The 21,097-nt window shown below is 40.6% G+C and overlaps 1 protein-coding gene across 1 annotated transcript; it reads left to right on the top strand.

Moving 5' to 3' along the window:
- Window positions 1–4,798, top strand: snai3 (snail family zinc finger 3). The gene is made up of 3 exons (XM_069901243.1): window positions 1–319; window positions 1,227–1,859; window positions 4,014–4,798. Exons 1-3 carry the CDS (start codon window positions 238–240, stop codon window positions 4,193–4,195), a joined length of 897 nt encoding a protein of 298 aa, XP_069757344.1. The 5' UTR covers window positions 1–237; the 3' UTR covers window positions 4,196–4,798.
- The last annotated feature ends 16,299 nt before the right edge of the window (window positions 4,799–21,097 follow it).

Below are 21,097 nucleotides of genomic sequence, written 5' to 3'. Positions count from 1 at the left end.
ATTGGCAGATACTGGCTCCTCCTGCGTGAGGGGTTTATTTTCTGTAATTGGGTCTGACCTGCACCTGACGTTCAGATACTTTCCACGACGGGGGAATGGGAGGGGCGGACTTATTGCACTTGTTCTTCACTGGTTATCCCTGTCATATTTGTTTGATGTATCCCGTTTGGAGATTTCGGCTTTGCGAGCACATGTTGGGCTGAATGTTCTCCGTGGAAGGAGGGGAAAGGAACAGTCATGCCCCGTTCTTTCCTGGTCAAGAAACACTGCAGCACCAAGAAACCCAACTACAGTCAACTGGAGACCCAGAACGGTCATGGTAACACTGTGGATCGGTCATTTTTTAAAAACTTTTCAATCAACTCTCTCTCCCCCCCCACCCCCCCTTTCTGTGATGTTGAACATCTACTTGTTGCTTTCGTTGAAACGTTTTAATTGACTTTGTAACATTCTTTAAACTGATACCTGGGCGAATGGGCGGACACCGTGGCTGAAGGGAAAGACTGGTTTGCCAGCTTCACCATTTGGTGGGGGTCCGTCGCAATGTGGAGTGACTCGAGTTAGTAAGAGCGCGGCTTGTGAGATCGAGAGACCGGGCAGGTGCCCTGCCTGACCTGAGCTGAGCCACCGGCTCGTCCTGCCGCTCAGGCGCCTGTTTGACCCTTTTTTGGGAGGAGTCTGGTGTTCAGCGACATTCTTCCTTTCCAAGTGCCCCCGTGTCGTTCCCTTTCACGATCCATCGCTCGCAGCCCCAGCGCTCGAAGCGAAGCGTTTCCTGTCGCATTTCACTAATTGGCCAAGGTTTGGCCTCACACGAGGAGCCGGTGTGTGCTTTTCCTTCTTCTTCCACAATTGGGGGAGCTGAAGGGGGGAGGAGGTGCTGGTGAAAGCGGGGCTGACAAAAGGAAAGTAACGAGCAGCGGACAGATCAGTTGTCATATTCGGGATCAACCAGCCAGCATTTGATTCGATCTTTGTGCCATCAATGTCCTTTTGTTGCTTCTCTGTCCCCTTGCCTTTTTCAAGGTGATCTTTACTATAATTTGTTTAAAACACACTTTGCTGGGGTTGAGATAAACTATATATAATTTTTAAAAACAATCTAATCCTTTAAATACAACGTTTAGGTCGAATATGACTTGTTCTCGTTAGTTGTGGGTAAGACAATCCGTCGCATATTCGCAGGGCTCTCAACGTTCGTGGTTTAAGATTTTGTTTCCTTGCAGCCACGGTCATCTCCGCCTATTTCTATGAGGGGTTGACAGTTGCACAGATGCCACCGCCCGAAATGCACACTCCCATCGCCTGTGACCCGCCAAGACAGTGGGACGGGGCTCCTACCAGTCTCCGAAGGTGTCTGCCCCCGCCCCTGGATGCTGAGACGGGAACAGAAACGCCATTCAGCGGCCAACCAAGCCTGGAGATCAGTGTTAAGGAATGTGTGGCTGTCAGAGGCCGCAACACCCCACTAAGGAATACAGTGAATGACCTGAGCCTGTCCTTTTCCAAAGGAGCCAAGAGAAGAGAGGCAAACAATGGCACATTTAAAGGAGACGATGAAACCGAGGAGAAAATCCTTGAGGTTCAAAGTGCTGCTGAAACAAACCTGGAGAAGTTTGAGTGTTTTCATTGTCATAAGGCATACAATACTTTATCTGGTCTCTCAAAACACAGGCAGCTTCATTGTGAATCGCAGACTACAAAATACTTTAACTGCAAGTATTGTGATAAGGAATATGTCAGTCTGGGTGCATTAAAGATGCACATAAGGACTCACACTCTGCCCTGTGTCTGCAAAATCTGCAGCAAAGCCTTCTCCAGACCATGGCTCTTACAGGGCCACATCAGAACACACACTGGTAAGCACAAATAAAGCACTAGGGTCAGGGGGGGGGGGGCGGGGGGGACCTACAACTGCTTATTATTCACTGACTTGCTTTAAGTTCATAAATGTGAATGAATAAAGGACTGAGCTCAGCAACGATGTCCTTTACCACCCACCATCCCTGATGCCCCACCAACACCATTCCCCCCCCCCTTCCACCCATACCTAATAACAAAATTGCATGCAACACTCACTGAGGATTGAACATAAAATAAGATCACTTTAACATTTGTTATAGTCTTTAAAATGTTATTCTTCTGTGAGAATTTTGTATTAACGGGAGCAGGGTTTATAATTTAACTAAATAAAAATCAAATAGAGTACAAATTTGATGCTGTGAAAGTGAAATTACAAAGAATATACAAGAGCACAGTGCGGGCACTTCAGCCAACAATGTTGTGTTGACTGATGAAAACCTACACCACAATAAACTAATCTCTTCATTTCACACATCCATAACCCTCATATGCAAGAAAAACATGCATGTGCCTATTTAAGAGTTGTTTAAATGGCCCTATTGTATCAGCCTCCAACATCACCCCTGGGGATGTATTCCAGACTCCCACTATTCTGTGGGGGGGGGGGGGGGGGAGGAAGGAATACTTCTAACATCTCTACTAAACCTTCCTCCACTCACCTTAAACAGATCTCTTCTGGTATTTGCTATTGTTGCTTCAGGAGAGAAAGATACTGGTTGTCCACACCATCTATGCCCATCATAATCAAGGTTGGATAGATTTTTGCAAGGAGGGGAATTAAGGGACATGGGGAAAAGGTAGGTAGGTGGAGACAAGCCTGTCATCAGATCAGCCATGACCTCATTGAATGGGGGTGCAGGTTCGATGGGCCGGATGGCTGACTCCTGCTCCTGTTTTTATATTCTTGAGTACTTCTATTAAGTTACTACCCAGTCCTTTGTCACTCCAAAGCTCTGTCAAATTTGCTTCATGAGATGTGCTCTCCAATCCAGGCCACATCCTGGTAAATCTCCTCTGCCCCATCTCTTAAGCTGAGACATCCTTCCTGTAATGGGGCAACCAGAACTGAACACAATTCTCCAAATATGGTCTTAACCAGACTTTTGTAGAGTTATAACATTACCTCACAGCTCTTGAACTCAATGAAACTTTAATCTTCAGTCAGGAAATGAAAAAAAAATCTATGCATCCCTCACTGCACAGAAATTCATAATAATCTTTTCCTAAGCTGGACCCAAAAATGTATTGCTGTATTTTGTAACTGCAAGAGCTGTTCAATCAACAGGCATTGTGATCTTGGTTTTCTTCCATTCTGTTACAATATCATCACATTCCATAGATGGATTATGATGATCCAAGTGTGAATCTGTGCGTAGGATGGAAAGAAAACATCATTTAAATTGTGTAATTTAAACAAGCGCTGCAACTTGTTCAAAATTTATTTGCTAAGTAGCCTGGAGGTGCAATGAAGTTGCCCTCCATATTTGAATAAAAATTCTCCAGAGAAAACATCTTAATTTGACTTGTTTTTGTTTGGTTTTGACTTTAAATTACTTTTGTTAAACTACAAATTGACATTCCATTGCCATGTCAAAAATAATGCTCATTTAGAGCAGCACAGGCTTCTTGAATGATAATATTTTAAAGGACTGCCCAGTAGTTATTTGCTATATAAAGTATGTCTGGTTAAATTCTAAAGATGGAGCTCCAAAATTATTAATGTTTGAATGCTTGTAGTAAATTCTCAAGGTAACTTAAGTCCCAAATTGATTTTAATGTGTATTTATGTGAAATTAAATCGGGTTTTGGTTCTATTTGTCATTTAAAATCAAATAGTTTTATAAAGTGCTTTATATTGCAAACAGTGTTCAATGATGGAATAACAAATAATTTTACAAGCTTCATTCAGGACTATTTTATTTTTAGAAAGTTAAAGTGGACAAGTGATTGGACCATCAGATGGTGGGTGGCAATTTATTTTTTCCCAGTTACTTGATTGGATCCAAAAGAAAATTGGAGTTTAAGAAAGTTTTTTCCCATGTGATGTTTATATTCCTGCATTCATTTGTTTTTTTTTAAATTGTGCTCCCTTTTTGCTATGGATAATTTGTGGGACATTCCTATCTGAATATTATTCTTGCTCTTCCCAGGAGAGAAACCTTTTGCCTGTCCTCACTGCAGCAGGGCTTTTGCAGACCGCTCGAATCTCCGAGCACATCTGCAGACGCACTCAGACGTGAAGAGATACCACTGCAAGAGCTGTTCAAAGACCTTCTCCAGAATGTCTCTTCTTTCCAAACATGAGGAAGCCGGCTGCTACCCCTTATCTTGATGCAGATTTTGTAACAACCTGGGGTATATACTGTTGTTGGTCTTTTAGAATTGTAGGGTTGAAAAGACATGTGAACTGCTGTACTTGTAGATTCAAACTTATTTCACCCGAATGGAGATTAACAGATGACATTCACTGTATCAATGTTGAAGATGTCAAAACAAATCTTGTACAGTAACTATATTTTTAAAAAAAAGTGATTTCTGCAATTCTTAAATCCTGTCTGACTGTACTGTCCAGCATGCTTTGAAGATAAGAAGCCAAGACTCAACTTCAAAATGAAAATTAAAAGGTTGCCCTTGTTCTTGTTCGAAGCTAGACTAAAATCCTAATTGTTATACCTCAACAAATTAAGTTAATTTGACAGCCAACACAATTTCTAAGTCAGCAAAATAGGAAATAAATGAAGTGTTTACAAAAACATATGTCAGAACTTCATTGAAAAGGGAATGGAAACCTACAAATACTATCCAGAATGTAAATATAACTGGTACTGTGTTTATTCTTGCATATTATTTAATTAAAAAAAACCCACTTAACCCATCATGTATTTTTACAATGTGATAACACTCTGAAAATATGAACAAGATGGTGATTGAATAAAAAGCATTTTTGAGAACATTAGTCATGGTATAAATGTTGTTCATGTTAAAATCAGGTATATCAGATGAAATAAGCATCAAAGAGATCATATGCTTCTTTACTCTGGTTTTCACTTGCCTTGTATGACATGAATGGGCAAAGCAACTGGAGGGAATCTTTACTGGGAATTTTCACATTCCTTGGGTTTAATGTTCGAGGCCATTGGCCTGTTAGAGTAATGTTAATTCCCAGTAATGCAGATTAGACCCTTGATTGTGTGTGCTTGCTTGTGTGTGAGTCTGTGTGCGAGCTCAGGGGCTAGGAAGATGTGCACTTAGCCTCAAACTTGCTTCAACAGTAAACTGAATGCCATGCCTCTTTCTCTACCAGCATCTCCCCCACCCACTACAGATGGCAGCAGCTGCCTACGAGCTCATGCAGATGTGGTGAGTTCCTTCCGATCAGTATGATTTTCACAATTAAACAAGTGATGATGTGAAGCAGCAATACATTTCTAAGTCAGGACAGAGTGTGGAGAGGAATCTGTAGATACTGGTGTTCTCATGCATCCTTTCCATTTGTCCTTGGTTGTACAGGTCCTGCGTTAACAACTAATTTTAACGGTTGTGCTGGCCTTCAGTGTTAGACCAGCTTTTCAAGTTATGAGGCCAGAGAGAATTTCTCCTTAAAGGAAGAAGCCTTTTTGAGCCCTAGCCCAAACTCTCAGTTTCTGAAGTTTACTGATGATAGAGTTCACTTGCTGAATAATTCAACGTGATTTTTATTAAGTACTCAAACACATCTTCTTTCGAGTCCATTATACAGCAGCAAGAAAAGACCAAAATACAGATTAAAGAAGAAAATAGATTCAATGACATTTTTTTAAAAAACTTTCATGAAATGTCTGCTGTGCTGAAGTGATTCATTTTCTGAGAGGATACTGTTTCCTGCCAGCTGGGTATGCTGCTACCTTGTCTATCTGACATTATCCATGTGTTGAGTAATGACAAATCTTTCAAACAATTTTAGTGCATCAGCTGAGCTAAACTCTAAGCCTGGTCAAGGTCTACATGTGCCAACTTCTAGCACCAGTCATCGGAGTAATCGTATTGATTACATTTCCTATCTTTGAAATTCCAAACTGACAGTAGACTGAAATGATCATCATAATCCTATGAAGCAAAGTTTGGCAAGAGCTGGTGGAAGAGAATCTAGACTGTATGCTCATCAGTCTGTTATGCTGTTCGAACATTAACCACCACATCCTTCTGTTACTCATTGTGATTAACTGTACTTTTCATGTTTTGGAACCTCTTGCTATTTAGGACAATAATACTATTTCCATATTAATTCCTCCACTTAATCCATGTTGGGTTTTTTTCTCTGCTACATTTCACCTGGTGCCAAATGTGTAAAGATAAATGGGTATAAATATATGATGGTAAGGTTTGAAGAATTACTCAATAGTTCTTCCACAGATGAATTTAGTACCCTAAGTACCTGCTTATGTGATAGATGGGGCCCATGCTGTGAAGACAGAAGATACACGAGAGAACCACCGAGCGTACATACAGGTTTATTAAATTGCACTAGCGGGAGTGAGGAATACCACATCAGGTACAGTGTCATTGTTTTCAGTCTCGACCCTCATTCAAAGATCACAGTGACTTGGTACAGAATTTATGGTATATTTTGGCGACACATTTCCCACAAGTTGCTAAACAAGGTTGTTGAAGTTTTATAAGGTATATTGTTCCAGTTCCTTATTAATATTTGTCACTGTGGTTCTTAAGAAATGTAAATTACTGATGTCAAACAGTTATACACATTAACACTTAATCTCGTTTAAGTTTCAGGTCTTTACACATTTGAGTTAATGTCTCGAGGGTTTATCTCCAATATATATCAAACATCCATGTTCTGTATAAATATGGTTTTGATCCAATTATCCAGCGCTAATTATTAGTCTGAGGAGTTGATCAACTCTTTAACACACACAAAGCAAAGGAAGCTTCTCTTCAGCATCTGGCATTGCTGTGCAATATTTCTGCATTATTTATGTGGATGGTAGTAATTCTGACCAATCGCTTATCAGTACCCAATTGGAGGTGGAATTCTTTCTGTTGATATAAATGCTAATTTAGCTGTCTGAAAAGGCTAATGAGACTTCTCTCAGTAAACATGGACTGTGGTTTGTTTCTGTCAATTGAACATCAGCAAGGCTAAGAAATCCTGTATTAATCAAGACAAATCAATGGTTCTTTTCCTTAATAATTGTCATTTCTGGATGACTTTAAAATAGAATCTTTTACATTTAGAGCAGTCATAGGGCCAGACCTATGAAAAAGGCAGATTTTACTCTGTAGCTTCTGCGTAGGATGCAGGGGGGAAAAAAAAGAATGGTTCAAAAGAAGGTGTGAGAAAAGTTTAGTCTAAAGCAACTGATATTTTACTGCAAAGGTCTAGATTATTAACACGAGAGCTCTGAGGCATTTTCATTATTTAAAATTGTGTGAAATCTGTAACACCTTTTAACCACCTAGAAATCCATTGTTTAGCCATAGTGTGGGAACGTGAATTAACCTCGACTTCCGCTGTGGCCGCAACGTTTAAAATAATGCTTATCAGCTATCAATGTGCCTGAAAGGCATGGGTGGAAGTTATGTTACGCATGTAATAAAATCCTGAAACATCGAGTGATTGATTTTATATTTCAATCAGGACTTCACATTCATGTCAGCAACTTGCAAGCATTGTGAAAATATAGTGAAGCAACATACCTTCACTCTTTGCTCTCTGAGCATATGCCACTAAAGTGGCCTTGGTCTGTTTCATTGACATTGTGAATAAGTACATCATATATTTTCAAGATAATTTAAGTGAAAAGAATAAATCCAGTGGCAGTGAGATTAAACATCAGCTTTTGATGTGGTATGGAATTTAGACTGCATCATGAAATGCTTTGGCCCCTGACCAATGTTCTGAACAAGATGGGATTAGAAGATAATGATGGGTACCTACATCAATCAAATGATGTTGATGAAGTAGAAACTTTAAGCAGGAACATTATTATTTATTACAGTGTGGTGGCGCACATCCTCATGGCGAACTGACCCCGCTTCTATCGCTACGTGGCGGGGCAGCCATGGGGAAATGGCGTCGTCGGAGGTTTCTCTCCGACTCCAGCATCCCTTCCAGTGCGCACCCTGGGCAGCGATTATGATGTCACAATGCACCAGGTGACTGAGCTCATGCTGCCCTTATAGGGTCGTGCTGAATATGAATAAAAACAGTCGTTAACGACCCTCAACGTGGTGGCTGTGTTTCTCCCACTGCTCACACCGCCACAACGGAACATATAATCTATCTACTATTTGTCCATAACTTTGTAAATCAATTGGTATAAAATCCAGTGGGGGGTGGAGGGGAGGACACAGCAGAAAGGCCCAGATACAGAAGCAGGCATCACACTGAAGGACAACATCTGTGTAAGTTGGTGAGCTTCTGCTTTGAACTGCTGCAGTCCATGTGGTGAACATACTTCCATTCTGTAAGTTGATCCTGATATAATTGGCTGGCTTGCTATGCTGCTTGCATTCTTGGAAGCTGTCTGGGTCATATCCAAATTTGCTGTCAATTTATACAAATTATCAGGTTTGTGGCTGTTTAATCGTGGACTCTTAGCATGAACATATATAACGGTGAACTTGGGCCATAGCCTGATCTAAAAGAAAGAAGTCTGGTTCTGCAGGCTCTGATTAATGCTTGCTAACTTGCTTCATGGGATAGTACACATGTGAATTAGAGACTGTGCTCTGAAACTCAGGAGTCATCAGCATTCCGCATCTTCAGCTCTCCATATCAAATTCAACCATTTCAAGTGGTGCATTTGTGCTGTTTATATCAGAACTGGCCAGTTTTGCTGTACTGTAACGTCAACGTTTCATTCACTCTCTACGGATGCCCTTGTATGCTGGGCATTTCCATTTGGTTTCACTTTTGGCAATAGCTTTGACTTACATTACATGGCTTTATATTTATTTTTGTGTGATTTCTCTCTTTCCCTCATGTGTCGTTTCCCCCCCCCCCCCCCGCCATTAATCGAATATCCTCTGTAGACATTGGAATCACTAGAACAACGCTGGCTTCACTTTGGAAGGATTTCCACCCTAAAATCCACCATGTCTGCAATTGAAAACAAACTTGTTTTCTTGATTTGCTGAATCAGATGAAGGGCCTTAGGTCAGAAATATTTAACTCTGTCTCTCTCTCTCTTCGGATGCTGTCCGAAGTTATGTGAGAATGACCAGATAATCTGTCCCAAGGGATATTGATTGAAGTCTATCAATAGGGTAAAACAGTGAGGATAACTACCCCATTTCTCTAAAATGGAGGCATGTGATCATTTACATCTAGTTGAAAGAACAGATGGGATCCTCACTGAATATTTTATTTTATAGTGCAGCACATCATTATTGCTGCACAGGTGTGTCAGTGTGAATCCAATTATCGACTCATCTTTATTCTGTCTGTGACTTGCTTCAGAAAACTCTACCTGTTTCAGCAAGACAACTATCCCCCGCTTACTCTACCACATATCTTTGCTGCCCTGTAATTCCTGTGTTATTATTCTCTACCTTGAAGGCAGAGCATGATTTATCCAAACAAAAGTAAAATACTGCAGATGTTGGAATCCTGACCTCAAAGCAGAAATAGTGAGCAGCTCATTTGTGGGGGATGGGGGGGGTGGGGGGGTGGGGGGAGAGGAACAGACACCGTTTCAGGTTGATGACCTGAGAAACAGTTACAAAATCCAAAGGGAGGAAGGGAGTTGGAGAAAAAAATGTCAAGTAAGATTAAAGTCAACTGAGAAAATAAAAGTCAAATGAAATTAAATGGCAAGAGGTAGTGTGAAGTTACTGAAGGTTGGAAGAGGGAAAATATAGCATAATTATTTGAACTTATCAAAGAAATATGAAAGGGATGCTAGAAATCTGAAATTAAAATGTCAGAAATGCTCATTATCTGAAGTTACTGAACTTCATGGCATGCCTGGAAGTTGTAATGCACTTTGTTGGAAAATGAAGTTCCTCAAACTTGCATTGAACTTTATTGTAATAATGTAGGGTGCTGAAAGTTAATAATGTAGGGTGCTGAGAGTTAATAATGTAAGGTGCTGAAAGTTAATAATGTAGGGTGCTGAGAGTTAATAATGTAGGGTGCTGAGCGTGAGGTGAAGAATTAAGAGTTCTGACAGCAGCTGGAAATAAAGGATCATGCTTACAGGCAAATCATAATGTGGTCAACCAATCATGCTTGGTTTCCAAAGGAGACCACATCATGAGAAATCAATACAATGTCCTAAATTGAAAGAAGAACAAATAAATTGCAGCTTCACATGAAAAGAATCTTTGGGTCATGGGCAACAGGAGGAATGAAGGGTTATTGACAGCTTATTGGCTTCTTTGGATGCTGTCTGACCTGCTGAGTTCCTCCATCATTTTGTGCATTGTGTTAGAGAATGAAAGCTAAATAAACTGGAATTCTAACAAATAGCACAAACTGTGATTGGAAGATAAAGAGGCCAGGATAAAATGAACATTTTTATTCTTGAACTTTTCGTGTTGTTACGGGGTAGATTATATTTTATATTATATATTAACATTAGATTGTAGGTCACTTCACAAACAGACAGTAACAATTCACAAAATACATCTCATTTAAAATTCCAGAGATTTGCTCAAGCCAGACTGTCAGGCTCCGAGTGCCCATGCAAAAACAATGAAACTACTTTGGAAGGAATTTCAGAAGCAGAAATAAATGGATGATTGTCTTTAAAGCAATAGATAGCCAGGCTCACAAACTGATTCTGGTGGCAGCAATCTGTCTAGTTGCAGTTTGCTGTTCTCAGAGGAGGCATGTGGTTTTGCAAGCAGAGAGGAAAAAAAAGACAAAACAGGATTTCTCTTTTAGAGAGAGAGAGTGGCAGTAGTTTTCGGCAAGTTGAGAGGCTTGTTAAAACCCCATTGTGAAGACAGGTTATGAGTTCTGTGTTTACCCTGTTGAAAACCCTTGTAGTCCTTACAAGAGGAAATGGCTGGAAATAAGGGAGGAAATAAAGGAAACAAGAGGAACTCTGTGGTGACCTGGAAGATGAGGTTATCATTTGGAAAACCCATGATGGGGCAAGTTTCTTTGGCAAGACACTGAAGTGACTAATCAGAGGGGATCAGTTTGTCTATGTCCAACGAGCAACAAATCTCTCTCTCAAACCAAGTAGAACCTTCCTGAGGAGTAACCATTTAACTTTAAGCACCAGAGCTTGGTGAAAATTCATAAATGTTAAATTCTGTGCACAGTATAAGAATTGCCTGACACTGGTGAACGAGGAGGAGTGAGAAGTGAGATTGGACTGTGAATCAAAGAACTTTCCTGAACAAACACACATTACATACACGTGTGCTTAGAATTAGAAGGGGGTTAACTTAACAGTAATAAGTTGGATCCTGTTTTTACGTTTAAAGAAAATTAAAAGCAACTTTTGTTTAAGTAACCATTTGTCTTGGTGAATTTCTATTGCTGCTGGGTTTTGGGGTCCTCTGGGCTTGTAACCCTGTCCTTGAAAGACAGAATGATTTATTTGAAGAAATCGCCTGAACGTATTTTCTGTCATTTTGTTAACCGGGCTTTAAGTGTGATTTTCATACATATGATGTGATTTAAATTCAAATCTCGACCCTTGTCTGGTTTCTAAAATACTTGTATCAAATAACAAATTTTCATGGTGTTTAAACCAAAATGGACCTCCATCTCTGTATGTCAAACAATTCACATATTATTTACTATGGAAAAAGGCTATTAATAAATACCCTTAGCCTTGGTTTTGCAGGCTGGCAGTGGATAGTATCCAGCTGTGTGAAGCATGCTGGGACAGAGCCAGTATGTATTCAAATCTAAGGGCTGATTTTAAGCCAACACTACTTGCTAAAAATAACCTACTTTTGGAATGAGGTAAATCTAGCCCTGCAGTTATTAGAGGTGAAGGGTTGAAAATAGTTCCTTTGTTGCTAATTATATCATACCCCTTGTAACCTAACCTCCATGTCTATGTATAAATACTGGCAGCCGTGAGTGGAACCACATATGCTCCAAAAACAGATTTTCAAAGGAACCGAAATGCCAATGAAAACACCTGCATCAGGCCAGCAACAGATTTCAATCATCTTTTATAACCATATAACGGGAATAAATCCAATCAAAGCCAAAACAAACTCGAATCAAGATGATGTCTTCATAAATCAGGCTGTTCAGGATCAACTTGGCTGCTACTATTGTCTGTGTTCATAATACTATTAGTGCTTATTAGTTGGCAGAGCTCAATGAATATAGATTTGTAATCTTTACTCTTTCAGTTTATTTGCACACTGAAGTGCACAAGAACCAGTTGGTGCTTGAAAAGCTGACATTACTTCTCAGTTAAGTTGGTAATGCAAGTATTTTTTAAATTTTTAAAAAGAACTTAGACATACAGCATGGCCACAGGTCATTTTGGCCCACGAGTCTGTGCTGCTCAATTTACATCCCATTAACCTACACCCTGGTATGTTTCAAATGGTGGGAGGGAACCGGACCCCCTTGAAGAAAATCCACACAGACACAGGGAGAATGTACAAACTCCTTACAGACAGAGTGGGACTCAAACCCCCGTCCGGTCCTGATTTCTGGCGCTGTAAAGGCAATGCGCTAACTGCTACTCCAACCGTGCCTCGTTCTTAATCAATGGTGCCATAAACCTGTGTGATAGTACATTCTATCACCAACGTGTATATGTACAGATGGTAGTGTAGGATGACTGTGATTGGCTGAGAGCGTAGCCACACCTACTGGCAGGTCTTAAAGGGTTGCTCCTACCCAGACCAGGTCATTCTGGACTGGTTGACCTACATGTGATAGGCTCCAGTCTTCTTGTTAATAAAAGCCTTGGTTTGGATCAACAAGCCTTTGATTTTTTTCAACGCGCTCTATAACCTGCACACTCTTCTTCATATGTTTTGCATCTTTTGATGTGGTTCACTGAGCTTTAATTCTCCAGTACACCTTCCCTCTCATTCAGCTGAGTAGGCATTGCCCTCTTCTGGTTACACTTCAGTCATGCCCAGGGAATCTCAAGTAATGGCATGTGCTCCTTTCCCTGAATCATTATCTCTGGAGATTCCAAAATCTGCTTTTGGTCCACTTTGATCACAGAAGAGAGAGGATGTTAAGTACAACTGTGGAGAAGACAAGAGATCAAAGGATTGAGGATAGAAATGAGAAGAGATAAAAAGGAAAGAGGCCTTGGTAAATCAGAGTTGGGAAACAAATTGGGACAGAGGCAGGAGATTGGAATGGATGGTTGGATAAAGAACTTAACCTCTGTAACCATCTTGTGCACTGAATCCATGAAACCCGTGCTAGTCTTCACAGTTCAAATGATTTTATTTATGTGGGTTTTCAATGTACTTCCATAATGCCGAACTCATCCATTGTTCAAATTTGTTTTGCATTTATACGTACAATAACATAAGGAACAGGAGCAGGAGTTGGCCATCTGCTGTAAACTTAACTCCACCTATCTGGCTTTTCCCCAATGCTTTTTAAAAAAATCCTACTATGCAAAAACCTATCTAACTTCATCTCAAATATACTTTAATGAGGTAGCCTCTACTGCTGCCTCGGGCAGAGAATTTCACAGATTCACTACTCTCTGGGAAGGGCTCAGGCCCAAAACATGGGTTCTGTATCTTTGCCTCTGCTACATAAAGGACACTGTTAGACTTTGCAGACGATGCCGCTTTAGTTGCCCATTCAGAGCCAGCTCTTCAGCGCTTGACGTCCTGCTTTGCGGAAACTGCCAAAATGTTTGGCCTGGAAGTCAGCCTGAAGAAAACTGAGGTCCTCCATCAGCCAGCTCCCCACCATGACAACCAGCCCCCCCACATCTCCATTGGGCACACAAAACTCAAAACGGTCAACCAGTTTACCTATCTCGGCTGCACCATTTCATCAGATGCAAGGATCGACAACGAGATAGACAACAGACTCGCCAAGGCAAATAGCGCCTTTGGAAGACTACACAAAAGAGTCTGGAAAAACAACCAACTGAAAAACCTCACAAAGATAAGCGTACACAGAGCCGTTGTCATACCCCACTCTCCTGTTCGGCTCCGAATCATGGGTCCTCTACCGGCATCACCTACGGCTCCTAGAACGCTTCCACCAGCGTTGTCTCCGCTCCATCCTCAACATCCATTGGAGCGCTTTCATCCCTAACGTCGAAGTACTCGAGATGGCAGAGGTCGACAGCATCGAGTCCACGCTGCTGAAGATCCAGCTGCGCTGGGTGGGTCACGTCTCCAGAATGGAGGACCATCGCCTTCCCAAGATCGTGTTATATGGCGAGCTCTCCACTGGCCACTGTGACAGAGGTGCACCAAAGAAAAGGTACAAGGACTGCCTAAAGAAATCTCTTGGTGCCTGCCACATTGACCACTGCCAGTGGGCTGATATCGCCTCAAACCGTGCATCTTGGCGCCTCACAGTTCGGCGGGCAGCAACCTCCTTTGAAGAAGACCGCAGAGCCCACCTCACTGACAAAAGGCAAAGGAGGAAAAACCCAACACCCAACCCCAACCAACCAATTTTCCCCTGCAACCGCTGCAACTGTGTCTGCCTGTCCCGCATCGGACTTGTCAGCCACAAACGAGCCTGCAGCTGACGTGGACATTTACCCCCTCCATAAATCTTCGTCCGCGAAGCCAAGCCAAAGAAGAAGACCTGCTGAGCTTCTCCAGCATTGTGTGTTTCTACTCCCCTGAATCTTGATGCTATGTCCCCTAGTTCTAGTCTCACGTACAAGTGGAAATAACATATCTAACTCTAGCTTATGTATCCCTTTCATTCCTTTATATGTTTCTAAAAGATCCTCTCTAACTCTTCTGAATTCTTCTGAATTCGATCTCTTCTCATTGGCTAACTCACTCATAATCATATAACCATCTCTGGAATCAACCTGGTGAACCTTCTCTACACCACCTCCAAAACCAGTATTGCTTTCTCATGTAAGAGAATCAGAACAGCACCCAGTACTTCAGTTAGGACCTCACCAGTACTCTGTGCAATTGTAGCAGAACCCTAATTATGGACTGCTCCAAATCACCCGATTGCAACACCACTTTTTTTTTGCCCTATGGTAACTCTGAATATTTATTAACTATCACTGAATAATAACTGTTTGCAACTTCTAATGAACAGCAACACACAGGAAATGCTTGTTTAGCTATTTGTTTCTGTTTAAATTTTAAGATAGCATTTGTAATAATATTGTAATAAAGATTCTAAAGCTTTGTCTAGGAACTGAGATTTAATTGGTAAAGTATTACTGGCTACTCAGCATCATGCATGCAACATGGCCTGTATTCCACAACTTGTTACTGATGTCGTGGGCCTTGCTCCATGCTTTATACTTTGATAGGATACTCTCTACTAGAAGCACAACAAATTAAATGAATGTCATCTTCCTGACTGACACTGTGTGATAGTACAGATTCTATCACCAATGAGTATATGTACATATGTACAGATGGTAGTGTAGGATGACTGTGATTGGCTGAGAGTGTAGCCACACCTACTGGCAGGTCTTAAAGGATTGCTCCTAGCCAGACCAGGTCATTCTGGACTGGTCGACCTACTTGTGATATGCTCCAGTCTTTTAGTTAATAAAAGCCTTGGTTTGGATCAACAAGTCTTTGGTTCTTTCGACGTGCATTACACACTGAAAATAAACAATATTTGCAATGTTTTATAAAATGCAGAGCAGAAAACATAATTGAAATTTCAGAATGTTAAAGTAGTGCCATAAAATTGAATAGATAATTATAATGAATAGAATAGATAATAAAAAAATAATTTATTATGTTGTACAGTTTGTATTAAAATAATAGCCTGCCCCCATTGCAAATGAAGGAGTCGTTATGGGATGAACTTGTTGAGGACCAGTACAAGGAAACAAGATGCCAACAGTAGCAGATGCCTTAGACGCAGAGAAAGCCTTTGACAGAGTAGAATGGAATTATTTATTCAAAGTACTACAAAAATTCAACCTACCAGAGAAATATATTAATTGGATTAAAGCATTATATAAGGGACCATTGGTGAAGGTGACAGTAAATGGATATATATCAAACCAATTTAAATTTAGCAGGTCAACAAGGCAGGGATGTCCACTATCTCCCTCACTGTTCACGTTAGCTATAGAACCACTGGCAGAACTGATAAGAACAGAAAATAAAATAAGAGGGATAAAAATAAAAGGGAAGGAATATAAAATCAGTCTATTTGCAGATGACATCATAGTATACTTAACAGAACCAGAAATATCAATAAAAGAATTACATAAGAAATTGAAGGAATATGGAGAAGTATCGGGGTACAAGATCAACGCAAATAAAAGTGAAGCAATGCCAATGAATAATGCAGATTTCACAAAGTTTAAGAAAGAATCACCATTTAGATGGCAAACACAAGCAATCCGATACCTAGGTATACAACTAGATAATAATCTCAGCCATCTATACAAACTAAATTATCAGCCATTAATGAAGAAATTACAAGACAACTTAGAACATTTGAAAGACTTACCACTAACACTGATAGGAAGGGTAAATTGCATTAAAATGAATATCTTCCCAAGGATACAATACCTATTCCAATCATTACCAATTCACCTAACAGAGAAATTCTTCAAGGAGCTAAAGAAAATAATAAGGAAATTCTTGTGGAAAGGGGGGGAAACCGAGGATAGCGCTAGATAAATTAACAGAATGGTAAAAACAAGGGGGCTTACAGCTACCGAACTTTAAGAATTATTATAGAGCAGGACAATTAAGATACCTATCAGATTTTTATCAAATAAGGGAAAAACCAGATTGGACTAGATTCGAGCTAGATAAAATAGGGGAGAAGGTACCTGAACATATACTATATAAGTGGGATGAAAAGCTGGTGCAACATAGGAATTCACTAGTACTGCACCATCTGGAAGAAGATTCATGTAGAAAGGAAAAAAACAAATTATCAACTACCAAAATTAATATTGATGCAAAATCAACTAATCTCTTTCACAATAGATAACCTTTCCTTTAGAGAATGGGAGAGAAAAGGGATCAAAAGAATAGAAAATTATTTTTCGGGAAATAAATTATTATCTTTTGAACAAATGAAGGATAAATATAGTATAACTCACTGTACAATGTTTGCATACCACCAACTGAAAACCTACTTGAAGGACAAATTGGGAAGCAGGCTGAGGTTACCAGAAGGAAGCAATTTTGAATATGTGATTACAGACACAATGATAATTAAAAGATTTATAATAAACATGTACATCAAACTGCAAGAGAAAGAGAACAAGGAAACAAGTTGTAAACCTAAACAAAAATGGAAACAAGATCTAAACATAAAGATAAAGAATGAAACATAGGAAAAGCTATGCTCCAGAACTATGAGAAATACAATAAACACGAGGTTACGCATGATACAATATACACCACACCCCAAAAGTTAAATAAATGGGACCCAACAATATCAAACAGATGTTTTTGCTGTAAGAAGGAAATGGGAACAACAGTACATGCACTTTGGGCATGTGAGAAAGTGGAAAAGTTTTGGGAAGATCTAAACTAGGTATTAAATAAAATCACAAAAAGCAACATACCAAAAAATCCAGAGATCTTTCTTCTAAGTAATATAAGAACTTGGACTTGATTTGGATGGAGCACAAAGAAATTTATTATGATAGCCTTAGCTGTAGCAAAAAAATGTATTATGTCAACCTGGAAATTAGAAGATAGCCTGAGAATACAGCAATGGTACATAGAAATGAATAAATGTATTCCATTGGAAAAAAGTAACATATAATTTAAGAAATAAGATCACAGTATTCGAACAAATTTGGGAACTGTACATGGAACACAACAGAGAAGTCCTACCGTGGACCTCCACCACCTAAAATGACAGAAGGAGAAGAAGACGAAATGAACTGACCCAGTATGTAAAAGTAGAAGACACAAATTTCTTGTTTATTTTCATTGAGTGATGACATTGTTTAATGGGTTTAATGTATCATATATGTTGAACGTTGAGTGGGGAGGGGGGTGAAGGAGGGAGGGGGGAAAAGGGGAGAAAATGACACTGAGTATATTCAAGAGGGAAATGTTTGTGTGTAGTTTGGTCAGTATGGTTCATAGTCTGAAAAATAAAAAAAATTTTAAAAAACTTGTTGAGGACCAGAGTTTATTATTGTGAAATATATTTGAATTTAAGCACATTGATCTGCCCAAAAGGGGGAAATTTTCAGTTCACTATGGGCAACCAGGAGATGGTGGCAATTGTTAAAAAAAATTCCATTACAAAAATAACTTTTTTTAAAAATAGTCCTTTCACACCTCATTGTGTGAAAGGAAAACATTTGATAGTGTTCCAGTAAATTCAGTCTGACGAGGAGTAACGCACTAAGGATTTTTATAACTTTTGTCAAAGGTTTCATGCATTGCTCTGAAATGTAAAGTGTCTTTTTTTTTTACAGATGTTGGATGCCGTGGTGATGCCACTAGTTTAAGTTATCAATTATTAGCAACGCTAATGCCTGAACTAACACTCTAGAGTCCAGAATTCAAACACCGCCTTCGTAAATGTGGAATCTAAATTCAGTTAATGATCTTGAATTTAGGGAAACAATGATCAGTCCTGGTATAACCCACGGTAAAAACTGTGGTAAATCTGCTACACTTACAAGATCCAACCTACAGCTGACTCCATGTGGTTGGCTTTGAAATGGTCCTAGCAACCCACTCACTTGTACCATCAGTGCTACGTTCAGACAAAAATAGAATGAAACTGGAAGGACCACCTGTACTGAATTTGCTCACAGCAAAATCACACCCAGGAAATTTGTATTTGCAAAGTTCTCCTCACAAACATCACAGCTGATTTAAGATACACAGAAGTAAAAATGCACTGCAGTCTATTCCAACAGCACCTCCCAAATTCATGATCTTTACCACCATGCTGAATAAGGGGAATACACACATAGAAACTCACCTCCTGCAAGTTGTGCTCCAATTCACTTATCATCCTAAACCAAAAATATATTGTTGATCATTTCTTTCTTTGGCTTGGTTTCGCGGACGAAGATTTATGGAGGGGTAATGTCCACGTCAGCTGCAGGCTCATTTGTGGCTGACAAGTCTGATGCGGGACAGGCAGACACGGTTGCAGCGGTTGCAAGGGAAAATTGGTTGGTTGGGGTTGGGTGTTGGGTTTTTCCTCCTTTGTCTTTTGTCAGTGAGGTGGGCTCTGCGGTCTTCTTCAAAGGAGGTTGCTGCCTGCCGAACTGTGAGGCGCCAAGATGCACAGTTTGAGGCAATATCAGCCCACTGGCGGTGGTCAATGTGGCAGGCACCAAGAGATTTCTTTAGGCAGTCCTTGTACCTCTTCTTTGGTGCACCTCTGTCACAGTGGCCAGTGGAGAGCTCGCCATATAACACAATCTTGGGAAGGCGATGGTCCTCCATTCTGGAGACGTGACCCACCCAGCGCAGCTGGATCTTCAGCAGCATGGACTCGATGCTGTCGGCCTCTGCCATCTCGAGTACTTTTATGTTAGGGATGAAGTCGCTCCAATGAATGTTGAGGATGGAGCGGAGACAACGCTGGTGGAAGCGTTCTAGGAGCTGTAGGTGATGCCGGTAGAGGACCCATGATTCGGAGCCGAACAGGAGTGTGGGTATGACAACGGCTCTGTATATGCTAATCTTTGTGAGGTTTTTCAGTTGGTTGTTTTTCCAGACTCTTTTGTGTAGTCTTCCAAAGGCGCTATTTGCCTTGGTGAGTATGTTGTCTGTCTCATTGTCGATCCTTGCATCTGATGAAATGGTGCAGCCGAGATAGGTAAACTGGTTGACCGTTTTGAGTTTTGTGTGCCCGATGGAGATGTGGGGGGGGCTGGTAGTCATGGTGGGGAGCTGGCATTTAGCATCACTGCATCCAATTCCTGGAACCTACTGCTAAATCACACGGTGGGAATACCATCACCAGAAAAACTGCAGCAGTTCAAGTGGTAGCTCACCACCACCTTCTCGGGGACAGATTGGGATAGGCAATACAAATTTAGAAAAATTGACAACTTTTTTTCAAAATTTGATGGAACAAATTTCAATACATGTTTCATTTTGATGTTTTAACAATAAAAGTTGGCCAGGACAGTGCCAATTCCAAATTGACCTGATTTGTATATTTAACACAACTGTAGCAGCATTCTCCTATAAGGGGAAGGAGGAGTGGCAGGTGAGGTCTGGGCCTGATGTCCCCCTCACCCAAGGAAAAATGCATGCATAATATATTGCCTCTCCTTTCTCAGGGTAGTGATCGCTGCGTGACCCCTGTCTGGTTTGCCAGGCAGGAGGTCACTGTAAATGGCCTCTCCTACATTATTGCATCTGTAGCAACACCTTCTCGTCAGTGTTCCCCTGTTTTCACTGAGTTTGCTATGTCCTGGTGCAGCCAAGTGTCTGACGGTCTAACTGGATGGGTAGGCTGGGCTTATTAGCCTTGATTGGCAGCCAGCCTAAGAGAAGGAAGCTCTGATTTCAAACCCGGGCCTGATGAGGCTCGTTAGCCTCATCAGGCCATCCCCCTAGAAGGACACTCTGGGCTCGAAGGACATGCCCACACGTCTACGATCCTTTCTAAATCTTAGTCAGCGAAGCGAAGCCATGATGATGACCTGCCATTCTCCTATATGTCTTCAACAGGCCTCTAGTATGCTGGTTGTTGGTTTATCATACTTTAAATGATAACACCTCCAAGATTTCGGCCTGGGCTCAGCCCTGCAATGAATGATTTGCAATCGACATTTCTCCACAGGCAAACATTAAAAGAGGTATGGAAGAAGGGTTCAGATCTGAAACGTCAGTTATACAGTATATCTTTACCTCCTATGAGCAGTGTGTGACCAATTCCTCCAGCATTTTTATGTTTTTATTTTTTTAATTCAAGCAGCCATACATTCACAATTTTTTGTTTGTTTTTGAAATAAGAGAGTGTGACTCAGATTTCAGGTTGGAAAATCTGATCGTCATGTTCAGATGTGTAAACTTGATCCCAAATACCGACAGGAGGAATACAGTGTTATAAATATCCAGAACTTTGTGAAACTTGCTTAGGATATATTTATTTATGGAGCAGCTTGGTGTGCCTTCCACTGACCCTTGCTAAATAGTT

This window comes from Narcine bancroftii, chromosome 10, assembly GCF_036971445.1.
Source record: "Narcine bancroftii isolate sNarBan1 chromosome 10, sNarBan1.hap1, whole genome shotgun sequence".
In the NCBI taxonomy this organism is placed as follows: Eukaryota; Metazoa; Chordata; class Chondrichthyes; order Torpediniformes; family Narcinidae; genus Narcine; species Narcine bancroftii.
The sequence above is the reverse complement of the archived record's forward strand: the minus strand, read 5'-3'. Positions and strand labels throughout refer to the sequence as shown.